Source organism: Kryptolebias marmoratus, linkage group LG22, assembly GCF_001649575.2.
Source record: "Kryptolebias marmoratus isolate JLee-2015 linkage group LG22, ASM164957v2, whole genome shotgun sequence".
NCBI lineage: Eukaryota > Metazoa > Chordata > Actinopteri > Cyprinodontiformes > Rivulidae > Kryptolebias > Kryptolebias marmoratus.
The window spans coordinates 19,865,179-19,876,650 of record NC_051451.1 but is presented as its reverse complement, the minus strand read 5'-3'; the positions used below and the strand labels follow the sequence as shown (position 1 = coordinate 19,876,650).

The 11,472-nt window shown below is 42.1% G+C and overlaps 1 protein-coding gene and 1 long non-coding RNA gene across 2 annotated transcripts; one reads left to right on the top strand and one right to left on the bottom strand.

Moving 5' to 3' along the window:
- Positions 1 to 1,516: 1,516 nt before the first annotated feature.
- Positions 1,517 to 5,219, bottom strand: six3a (SIX homeobox 3a). Its single transcript, XM_017431218.3, has 2 exons — positions 4,140 to 5,219; positions 1,517 to 2,389 (listed from the first exon to the last, which is right to left on the bottom strand). Exons 1-2 carry the CDS (start codon positions 4,829 to 4,831, stop codon positions 2,197 to 2,199), a joined length of 885 nt encoding a protein of 294 aa, XP_017286707.1. The 5' UTR covers positions 4,832 to 5,219; the 3' UTR covers positions 1,517 to 2,196.
- Positions 5,220 to 7,709: 2,490 nt separating this feature from the next.
- Positions 7,710 to 9,029, top strand: LOC108244773. Its single transcript, XR_001808945.2, has 3 exons — positions 7,710 to 7,865; positions 8,053 to 8,149; positions 8,292 to 9,029. It is a non-coding gene; the product is annotated as an uncharacterized LOC108244773 (long non-coding RNA).
- The last annotated feature ends 2,443 nt before the right edge of the window (positions 9,030 to 11,472 follow it).

Here is an 11,472-nt window from a genome sequence, read left to right as displayed (position 1 = left end):
TATCCTTCCAGGTTTTACACATGAAACTAAAACATCCTGAAAAGCACCCAACAGCGTGGAGCATGTTTCCACAGCAAAATTTTACTTGTCAAACAAATAAAAATAAAAAAAAATCAGGAAGAAATCTGACAGGATTAAATAACTGGAGGTCTGCTATCCTCTCCGCCCGGTATCGAGTTCCTAACAGTCCGCCTGAGCCAAAACATCAGCCCCTGTCCTACTTTCTGTTCACAAAGACGCGACAGACTCGATCACAAGTTTGCTGTGGTCGCGAGGAGATCCTGAGCGAAACAAATCTGTGAGATTTACAAAAAGAAAATTTTTAAAAATCCTCTTCTTATTCGTGCAACAGTGTCCTGCAGCAAATTTGTCCCAGTCTGCAGTGTAATTGGTTGGGGATTTGGATGGAAAAGGACTGCAGAGGAGAAAGCCATTTTTTTCTTTCTTTCTTTTTGGAGGTGGGGGAAATGGTTCTCGTCCGAGGAAGAAAAGCTCTTTTCAGGGGCCACAATGGGAGATTGGGACAGGGGAGGAGTCCCATCGTGATTAGCCCATTTAATGGCGCGTTTACTTAATTTCTGTATTCACTGGCAACGGTAAACAAAAGGGGGAATAGCACTCACATTTTTAAGTGCTACATGACGTTGACATTTGCCAAAATTCGCATCGGAGCGCCAGATACATATATAAAGATAGTTAATAAATATATTAAAGATAGTTTTAAAACTGGAGTAGAATGAAGAAATATGAAGAGCAAATAAAATCTCTGCTTTGGGGCAATAAAACCTTTTTTTTTTTTTTAAAAACTGCAAGTGTTTTTTAAAGGGGTTCTGGTAATGTAAAGTGACCTTTGCTCCTCCTGTATGACCACATAACCTGCTCTGAAGACGCACGAGCCACGATGAGCATTAAATGCTTTCCACAATGCAATAATGACCCAATATGAACATGTGTTTAGCCACTTATGACTGTCCTTGTGCGTAATCGGATGGAAACACAGACAGCATGCAGAGATGTATGCTGCAACTGATAAGTGCTTTTGATTTAGAAATTTATAGAAACCTCGCGAGAGGGGAAAAAAAACAGGAGCTTTGTGCGGCAGAGAAGAGAGGAGAAAAGTGCATGAATGGCGGCCACTTTTTAAAGTAAGACACCAGCTATTGCAAAAAAAACAAAACAAAACATGATTATAACACTTCCCATTGGCAAAACACCCTCAAACCAGTATAGGAACAAAAATGCCTGGAGCACTTCAGTTGTAAGTTTTGACAAATATTTTATGTAGGAACACCAAGTCAAGAAAAGTGAGGAAGGGATAGAAAAGAGGATGACACGGAGGGGTGGGGGGGAGGACAGTGGAAGGGGGAGGCAGAGCAATATTTATGTACAAGCATATTTCTACACGTATATTACAGACCGAGAGAATGATCGCATCATTTGAGATATACATAATTCAATATAAAATTTTGAAAATAAAAATAAAAATCTGATACAGTCATAAACGGTTCCGTTCGACTTCTTTTTTTTTTCTTTTTTTTTTTGTTTGTTTTTTTTTGGTTTTGTTTTGTTTTTTTTTGACCATGTACCCCACACAGGCAGTGACAGAAGTGGATCTGAAGAAAGGTGCTTACGACTTAAAATGATTGTCTGATGAACACAAAGTGAAAACAGGATTGCATCTTGTTTGCACGGCGGCTTCCTCGCCGTCATCATCATCACTTGGACTAAAACCGGATATGGAAAAAATAAAAATAAAAAAAAGTGCGACGAAGACACCAAGACGATCTGTTTTTATTCCCTCTGGTTCCTGATGGAAAAAATATCTTGCATTCAGGTTTTTCTCTCCCTGATTACAAAATAAAATAAAAAAAAATAAAAAATAAAAAACAAAATCATGCAAGTAGTCTAGTGTTGTTGTTGGTGTGGGGTGTATGAAGAGGAGGGGTAGGCGTGGGTCCTTTGAAAGCGCTTTTAATAAAAAAATGACGTGCTTTTATCTCTTTTTTATTTTAATATTTATATCAATCAGTCCTTTTTTTCATCCGCCATATTTAATAAGTCTTTTTTCTTCTTCTTCTCAGGTCCATTTTCCCTGTAAATATTTCTCTTTTTGCTTGTTTTTCTTTTTTTGTGTGTTATTTCTTTTTCTGATTTTTTTCTTTTCTCTCTATTTTTTTTCCTTTCTTTCTCTCCGTATCATACATCGCACTCCGAGTCACTGGATGTGACGGACAGGATGGACGTCCCAGTGTCAACTCTCTCTGTCATACTGGAAACGCTGGTGGTGGGACTGGCCGCGGTCGATGGCGACTCCGCCGAGCTGTGAGGGGTGAGACCGGCCTCTGAGAGGGACCTCATGCCGCTCGGTCCTATTGCTTGGTGCTGGAGCCTGCGTGGAGAAGGGGAAGGAGAAGAAGAAGGAAAAAAAAAGAGGCGAGGAAGGGGAGAAAAAGAGAACAGAGGGGGTGTAGAAATGAGAGAAATGGCAATTAGACCTGAGAATGTCCCCCACCACCATCACCCTTTCCCCTCCTCCTCCTTCTGCTGCAAAATAGGGGTTCAAACTCGCCTTTCTTTCCCTCTGCCGGCCCCAGCCATGCATGCATGCTTTTATCAAGCTTTCAAGGGACAAAACGCAGCACTATTTAGACTAACAAATGTTGGAGGAAATTTACTTTCGCTACAAGTCAGCAATCCGGGGATAAAACGCTTATGCTATAGAAACAGCCACAAAACATCCGCATCAGCATTTAATCTAAATTTGTTGTAGTTTTTATATTTTAATCTACAGCAAGTGTGTTTTAAAATTATTATTATATGTTTTTTTCTTAACACAATTTTACTTAAGCCGCCCTGTAACCCAGGAGCCATTCGCTCCTGGTCCTCAACAACAAACCGAATCTGTGCCCTGTGAGGCTTTGGAGCAAATAGTCTGATGGGAGTGTTTGAACGAGGGATGTGGAGGTCCATGTTGCTCCAATCATCCTAAATGTTTATCTCCAATCCACTCATGATGATAACTCCATCACGGCGGGATAATGTCAGAACGGAAATATATCTATTCATTTATCTAAAAGATTAGAACAGTGTTCATATGGCTTAGTGCTCTCCGAGGTATTTTCTAATCAATTATAGCATTTCAATGAAATGATATCACACATACAATGTTATGAATTACACTCCATGTCTTGTACGCATGCTCCTTTTAGTGGAGTAATATCAGTAATGTTTCCGTGATCCTCCTGGATCAGCTTCACCTACATAAGACACTTTATTTACATAGAATTTATTTTGAAAAAAAAGCACGATAAATGTTGCAACTTTGTTTTGCCCAACATGAGGTAACTAAATTATAGAAAAAAGCTTGAGAAGACAGCGAGGGACGTTCAAAGTGTTGCCAAAAAATCTCAACCGATTCCAAATGTGGTTAAAACAGTTAAACAATTAAAACTATACATTTTCTGCGCTGCTTATCACGTGCCACTGATTTAATACATTTGTCTGAGTCGTTCCATTTTATAATTGTCCAAATTGTATTATATTCATTTATATTTATATTTATTTTGATGTATAAAGTCTAATCGCTAATGTTGATAAATTTCAGCACTTTTTAAAGTTAAATACTTAAAACGCCAAACAAGTTGTTGTGTTTTACTTGCGTAAAAGGACCAAATATGCCTTTTTTTTTTTTTTTTTTTAGTTTATAACTAAGGTTATTTTTTTAATGTATGTACTTTAAATCAAAACTTGAATTTTACCCATATCATAAATGTGCTTTTGTTCTGTTTAAATACATTCAAAATTTGAATCCAACTCGATGTGATGTATCATTAGACTATGGTGCAAATAAAAATTTGTAATAATTTTTAAAAATGTGGTTTCATTACTGTTAGAAAAGTGTTAACTTTTTTATTTTTCTATCTATTTTTTTCCTCGGATTTTGCTTGAAAACAAAAATGTCTCCGCAGCCTGTCCTCCCTTCACCTGACTGACTGTCGTGTCTTAGACAATCTGTCCGGAAGCAAAACAACTTTTAGAAATCTTTTCTCGACCTCTCTTTTTGAAAACCGGCATTTCCCCACAGACTTATGCACATTTTAGTGTTTTTTTTTTAAATGTTACACAGAAGGATCGCCAACCTGTTTTTGGCCGCCGCAGCTCTGTCTCTTTGCCTCCGGTTTTTAAACCAGTTCCCGACCTGTGTAGGAGTGAGTCCAGTGGCTTGAGCCAGTTCTCTTTTCTTGCTGGGGTTCGGATAGGGGTCCTGAAGGTACCACTCCCTCAGCAGGCTCCGTGTCCGCTCTTTGAAACAGTGCGTCTTCTGCTCCCCGTCCCAGATGGTCCGAGGCAGCGGAAACTTCTTCCGCACTCGGTACTTGTCGACAGGTCCGAGGGGACGACCGCGCAGCTTCTCGGCCTCCTGGTAGTGCGCTTCCAGCCACATGGCCTGCAGCTTGCCGTGCGAGTCCTTCGTGAACTTGTGGTTTTCCAAGATGTGGTAGAGGTCTCTGAAATTCCCCGTGTGGAAAGCCACGACGGCCCGGGCGCGCAGGATGGACTCGTGCTTGTTGATCGCTTCGCACGCTCCCGGAGCCACCGGCAGGGACCAGAGGAAGCGGCCCAGCCGTTCGATGTCCCCGGTCTCCTCCAGCGTCTCGCAGACGCTCGCCACCTGCTCCGGGGAAAAGTTGAGGGTCGGTAGCTGAAACATGGACAAGTCTTCTGGAGACCTGGCGGTGGGAGCGCTGTTCGCCAGCAACAGTGGGCGATCAGCGAAGTTAGGCAGGAAGAAATGGGAGGGATAAAGCTCTAAAGGGGATCTGAAAACCATGGAAATGACCTGAGAGAGAAAGAAAATTATCGAGAAAAAGGAAAAACCGAAAAAATACGGCCAGTAAAAAAGGTTGAATGATTCAATGGCTATCGCCTAATGACACCAGCCTCATAATATCTCCCCCCTAAATCCGCCGTTGAGTGTAGCATTGAAACATTTTGTTTCCCTTTTCTATTGGTCTTCTTGGTGTCGTTGTAGCGTTGTCATGGCAGCCCTGCCAATCACTGTCAAGCGTGCCAATCATTAGCCAGTACGTAGCGCGAGGCTTTCACCACTTGTGCAGCACGTACGGGGGGTTATCAGAGTCTCGGATCTCCACAGCAACCCTCCCACTGCACCGTGCGCATCAGGCACAAGCCAATGCTCGCCTATCTGCTGAATGAAATGAGCAATTAGAGGGTGGAATATTATTGCGATCTTAACGAGCCTCGTTAAAGCTAAAGAAGATATGTAGACTGGAGATTCTTTGCAGAGACGGGAAGGGAGGGAGGGAGGCTTTAAATGGGTGACAAATGGACAACCAATGACTGCATCCCGGGAATACACATTTTGAATAGAAGCGAGTCAATTTGCACATTGTTTTTGAGCAGTTTTTCCTGCAGTAGCTCATTTTTTTTAAATATATTTTTCTATCTTTCTAGGTGCACGGCAAAGAAAAGCGTCATAGCTCCACATTATCTTTGTTATAATTTTCTTTTTGGTTTTGTTTTCGTGTTTTGTTTTTTTTTTTTATGTGCGAGAAACCTTTGAAATTTGTTCGGGATTTATGTATTCGTCTTTCTTTCTCTCTTTTTAAAATAATTTTGTGACATGTTCCGCTCCTGACTTTACTCGAGCTCGCTGTGGTGTGTGCTCACTTTGTGATGTGTGCTACAGCAGAGTGGTGCTCTCCCCCTCCCGCTGTCCCCGGCCCTGCCTCTGGGACGCACGGTGCAGCTCTGGCCCCCTGCCCGCTGCCTTCTTTCTAACCAACACAATTCATAGTTCCGAATGAATATCGATGCGCAGAGCAGGAGCCTTATATTCTTATTGACACTGCCCTTGTAATATTTTATCACGTTATTTTTTTTAATTAATCCTACCCTCTAATTAAACCCATTAGCTTAGAATTACAATTAAAGACCAACATGAAAGCTTCTTGTAGACATAAAAGCAGTTTTCATGTGTTTGATTTAGTGGTAAGGACACGATCAATGTCCACATCCAGTCATGGGGTTCGGCTTACAGCGGTAGCCAAGGCGGTGTGATTTTCATGTTTATGGCTAAAACGGCTTCATATTTAGACAGGGCTTACAGGGTGTTAAAATAGTGTGAGTTCACTCTGAAACGAACAGTGCTCGCATTGTGAAAGACCCATGTACAAGGCGTAGCATCTAGACTCTGCTTAATCCGCCCTCAATAAAGCTGGCATAATGATCCTAAGCCGCCTTTCTGCAAATTCATTCAGGGATTCAAAACTTTTTTCCTCTCCTCTCTTTGCGATTTGCACATTCTCCGGGTCTGGACCGACCTGGACCGCCGGCTTGAAGCTCGGAAGGACAGTGAGTACACCAGCACCACTTGCATGTATACAGTCAGTACCTGTTTAATCCTCGCTGACTCACGACAACTGCTGTGGATGCCAGCGCGCAATTATCCGAACATTTGCGCGCTTTTACGCACGGGCGTTTAAGTTAAACCGGTGGAATAATGCGCCCGTGTGTGTGCGCGCGCGCTTGTCGTGCAAGTGTCTGTGTCTGGAGGTGTGCGTGGGATGCAGAGCAGGGGTTGTGATGATCTTGTAGCAGGGTCAGACGTTTGGTTTGGCGTTGGGAACGCGCGCTCGTGCTCCACGAAACTCTGGACGACTAATTCCAAGTGGCACTTGAATTGGCCCCACTGGAAAGCTCCGTGGACTGGAAGTAAAGGCTGGTATTTTCCTGCTGGTGTTAAAACCAACCTTCTAGCCTCTAACCCCTTCTCTTTCTCTCACGCACGTACGCACGCACGCATCAAGTGCCGAGTTGTGAGTGCAAGCTTAGCACTCGGAATATGCAAAGCCTCCTACCTGACTGGGTGCACTAATTTGGGTGATCACAATTCAAGCTGGGGCTCCAGGTATTATCCATTCTGTTTTGGAGGAGCCTTATTTGGGAGTTGCCCTCACAGGCAGTTCGGAAATCACTCTTAGAAGAGACTAGAGGTGAAATGTAAAACCTGAATGGGGATTGGGAAAGAAAAGCCATTGGTAATTCACATTCTTTTACATGGCTTTTGTTTACGTTAAGCATGTAATTAACACCCCCCAAACAAGTTTATTCACCTGCCGTAATTGTGTGTTTATCCGAGAGCTTGCTGAATGTTCCAAGCAGCGGGAGACAGGAGCTCTGAATGCACATGGAGAATTTAGCTTCTTCTCCGTTTACTTACAGCCTAAACCTCTAGACACTGCAACACAAACAACAATTTGCGCGCTGCAACACTAGAAATGTGTTGATCAAGGAGACACAAACAACTGTCTGGCTTTGGACCCACATTTTTGACTCTACGTCTTATTATTTTTTATAAAACTGTTGTTTTACTTTGTTTTAGGAAGTTTTATTTCACTTAGTTTTGAATTAAACACACCGGCTAATGTATTTTTTTTATTTCATTTGTTGTTTGGCACGCAAGGTGTCTTTATTTTCGTTATCACTATCAGTCTGTTCCAATAAGAGAAGCAAATAAACAAAGATGAAGTTACGTCATGTGCAGGGGTGAGAGAGACAGAGAGAGAGAGGGAGATGGAGACCGGATGAGAGGAGGAAAAAAAAGAAAAAAAGGTGTTTGCTGTAAAAGGTAACAGAGAAAGAGAAATCGGGCACGAAAGAAGGGACCTTGTTTTATTTTTCTGCTCCCTCGTTGACCCCTGTTTGGCAGAGGCTGACCAGAAAAAAACAAAAAAACAAAACAGTAGCACACCCCTCCCTGGCAAACACAAGAGGCTCATGTGCTGCTGCTCCATCCTGGATTCATCTTAACCACACACAGGACGGAACTCGGGACCAAACCGGTAAGTACAAATATATAATTCTTTTATCTTCACAGAGTTGCTTTTGTTATATTTTGGACATATGACTGTCCCGTCAGGAGATCATTAACATTAGATTTCAAGGATGTTGCTGTGTTTATTATTTATATATTTATTTTTAAAAGAAAGGTATTACCTTTTTTTGTTCATCTTCTTATCCTTCCTGCAGAAGTTTGTGCATCTGAGCTTGGAAGTGGAGGTGACACCAGCTATTTCACTTTTCACTTTGTCCCAGAGATCTTGATGGAAATTCAGCGGCGGCTCTTGTAAGTTCTCTCCGCTGTGAGCGTCCACGATGTTTTCTCTTCGTTTTGATCACTATTATCATTTGAACAGTTACACAAAAAAGGGGTTTTCTAAAATGTAACACCTTAACAAGTTTTGCGCGATTTGTTTTCTGTATTACAGAAGTCTTCTATGATTCATAATTTACATTTTTTTATTGACGGACGGAGCAGCGGGCGGATGTGTGGTGCTGCCGGGACGGGGCTGCTGCTCCCCTGCTGACCATGCCGGTGTAGAGAGACCCCCATACTGAGCCTACACTGTAAAAAATGTCAGTGCTAAACAAGTCATTCATTCAATGTGTGTGTGTGTGTGTGTGTTAATGTCTTGGCTGATTTGAACCTCTTGTATTTTTCAGAAAAAAAGTTAATCTCTGAATTCAAATTATATCTAAAGAAAGAACTTTTAAAATATATGCATTTTAAGAGACTTGTAAAGTTTCATTAAATTAGTGCACCGTTTTGGCATGCAGGAAATTGAAAGAAAAAAATTAAATCGACATAAAATAGTGCAGTTTTTAGGCAACTGTTGTCACAATGACTTGTAAATGTGGCGCCACCTTTAATAACATAGCTTGTACAAAAGTTTTTAACATCTCCCTCCCCATCTCCCTCCCTTTTTTTTTTCTTTTATTGTTTTTATTGTGTGGTCTCATTGGGGGGACTTCCTGGCAGGGCTGGGAGCTTGTATCGGAGCTGTCCAATCAGTGTATTTACACGGGTTGTTAGCGACAGTTAATGAGGGCTCCTCCCCGGGCCGGTGGAGAAAGGCGCCTCAACATTAAGATTTACCTTGTGTCAACTCGTTACTTCTAATGAACCTCCCTGCTATAAAAAAAAAAAAAAAAAAAAAAAAAAAAAAGCCTCCAAGTAGTCAATGGAGCCGTGCGCCCGGATCTTGTGTGTGTGGGACTGGAAGAGTGGAGCTGTAAGCCGGGCTCCTTCGCCCTCCCCACATCCCCCCTTTTTCTTCCGCTCACAGGGGAGATTTGCTTTTTCTCTGCAGACCTATGATGCATGCACGCTCTGTGTGTGTGTGATGTCCACTCCCAATAAAATGGCACTTTAGCAGCCCAAATGGATTTAAAGAGGCACGTTTGCGCCTCAGATGAACAGATTGCACCCCGCAGACCTTTCAGTGACTTTGACAGTGATAACTTTAAATCAGTTATCAATAAAATTATGATCAAATCCGGGGCAGAGGAGCAGGGTGGTTGTTTGTGTTTGCTTAGCCCCTGCCACAAACACCTCAAGTCCTCCGCTGTTCTCAGCTTCCTCTGCAGAAGTAAGTTAATTTATTATCATTCACCCCAACCCGACCCAGAGCGGATCAGAGCTCCGACCCCTCTGTCCGGCCCTCATCTGGCCCCCAGTGTGGCTTGTTGAGCCGCATCAGCAACACATCACTGCCCCTGAATTCAGGTACAAACTGGAGGAGTTTGGCAGATCCCTGAAGTGGACCCCCACCCCCTTCATCTAAACCTCAGAGACGTCACTTAAAAATCAATTATCTTCGCCTAATCGCTCCCTCCAGGTGAGTGCCACCAAAATCTTGGAGAGATTTAACCTAAAAATCTTAGATTACCGGTACTCCTCCCAACTCTTTACCTGCAGGCAGCCTGTTTGCACCACATTTTCTCAAGAAGCAACCTCATTGATAACTTTTTCCTCTTTTGTGTCTTGTTTTAGATCTTCTTCTCTTTTGCACGTGATAGAAAACACGAGGATAAAGAGCTGTTACGCAATATATTTGCGCATAACAATGAAATTAAACAAATACATCCGCCAGCAGCCAGCAGGTGACAAAAGTGGCACAAATACTCGCGGCGCTTGGCACTTCAGATGTTTTTAAAAGTAATTTCATTGGTAAAGCAACCTCTCGCTTTATGTCAATAACATTAAATGCGCTTCTTCCCATCTGATCTTTTTCAACGTTTAACCGCAGCCGCCTGACGGAGGAGTGTGGCACGGAGGAGCAGCGCCGGAGGAGGCGGCGTGTTCACTCTTCCAGGTAGATGGGCTGATCTGGAGACGGAGAGAAATAAATATAATGGGTGCATATTAGACGCCCCGAGCTTTACATATGATGCTCACCTTCCATTGCCCAGTGACTCCTGAAAAGATCAAAACTTACAGAAGTGAACAAAACTCTCCGCTTTCTCCACTATGTTTAAAGATAATGCCCTAAAATTTGTGCTGTCGGGCGTTAATGACACAATGACACCAGCACAACTCTTTAAAAGAAAAGAAAAGAAAAAGAAACAAAAAGAGAGAGGCTGTTTTGGATTTGGTTGTCCAGGCTGATTGCGTGCCCGGGCTCTTCCACGTAGATGGGAGCTGCAGAGATGGCCCTTTAGCCCGGTGTCACAGGAGCTGACAAGCTGTAATTACTGCGGCTGACATGTCGCTCTCAAAGCTCACTAATGTGGGAGACACCGCAGACAGGCGCATACAGTCGAGGCAAACTCAGCTTCTGTGGCCAAGAAGTCCATTTTCAAACAAGATGCTCCTGGGCTGGCCCACGTGACCCCTTCCATTTTAACATTTCAGCAGTGAAATAGCCTCTCATTTAAGAGCCAGTGATAGGGTGAGGGAGATCATAAGGCTGGAGGTAAATGGGAAAAACCTGCATACTGTAACAGGCATTATATAAATAGAGAGTAAACCATTGGTGACAAAAATATAACACCTGAGAACCCTATTTCAATAATTAAAGCCCAATAACCTTCAGCTACTTTACTAAATGCTCAATATGAACTAAATATGAAAAAAGACAATAATGCAGCCAGATATTTGTAGGATGATATTCTTTCAATAGTCTCCTCCTACGGTAGAAATGGCAATGCCACTGTAGAATATTATGATAAACATATGATAAACATATTAATGCAGGTTACGCATCTCAACAAGCTAAAGTTAAAATCTCTTTAACTTCAAGCTTCTGGCACGAAAACGATACTTTATGTTATAGAAAGAAAGTCATTGTTTAGACTATTCTCTAATTGATCTAAATAGCCTCAAATTTAATGTACTTGAAACCTTATTTTGCTTTAATACTATGTCAAGTTTTATCCTTACATCATTTTAGAAGGAAATAAACATTTTAATTTAGTACCTTATTTAGTTTCTTTTAGTCTTGGATAAATTTGGATTTTACGTAGGTGAAATTCCATCTCCTGTTTTTCCTTGATCTGAACTGTCACCCAGCCTCGTGTCAACACTCCCAGAAGCTGCCTGTCAGTCACACTCGTTTAATTCCTCTCACAACATGCAGAACCACAGCTTCTTGAATGCTTTCATTAAAG

Coding starts and splice junctions, on each gene's coding strand:
- six3a (XM_017431218.3), bottom strand. CDS start 4,831: ATGGTTTTCAGATCCCCTTTAGAGCTTTATCCCTCCCATTTCTTCCTG. Junction 2,390..4,139: donor GCTGCGGCGGCCAAAAACAG/GTTGGCGATCCT, acceptor TTCTCCACGCAG/GCTCCAGCACCAAGCAATAG.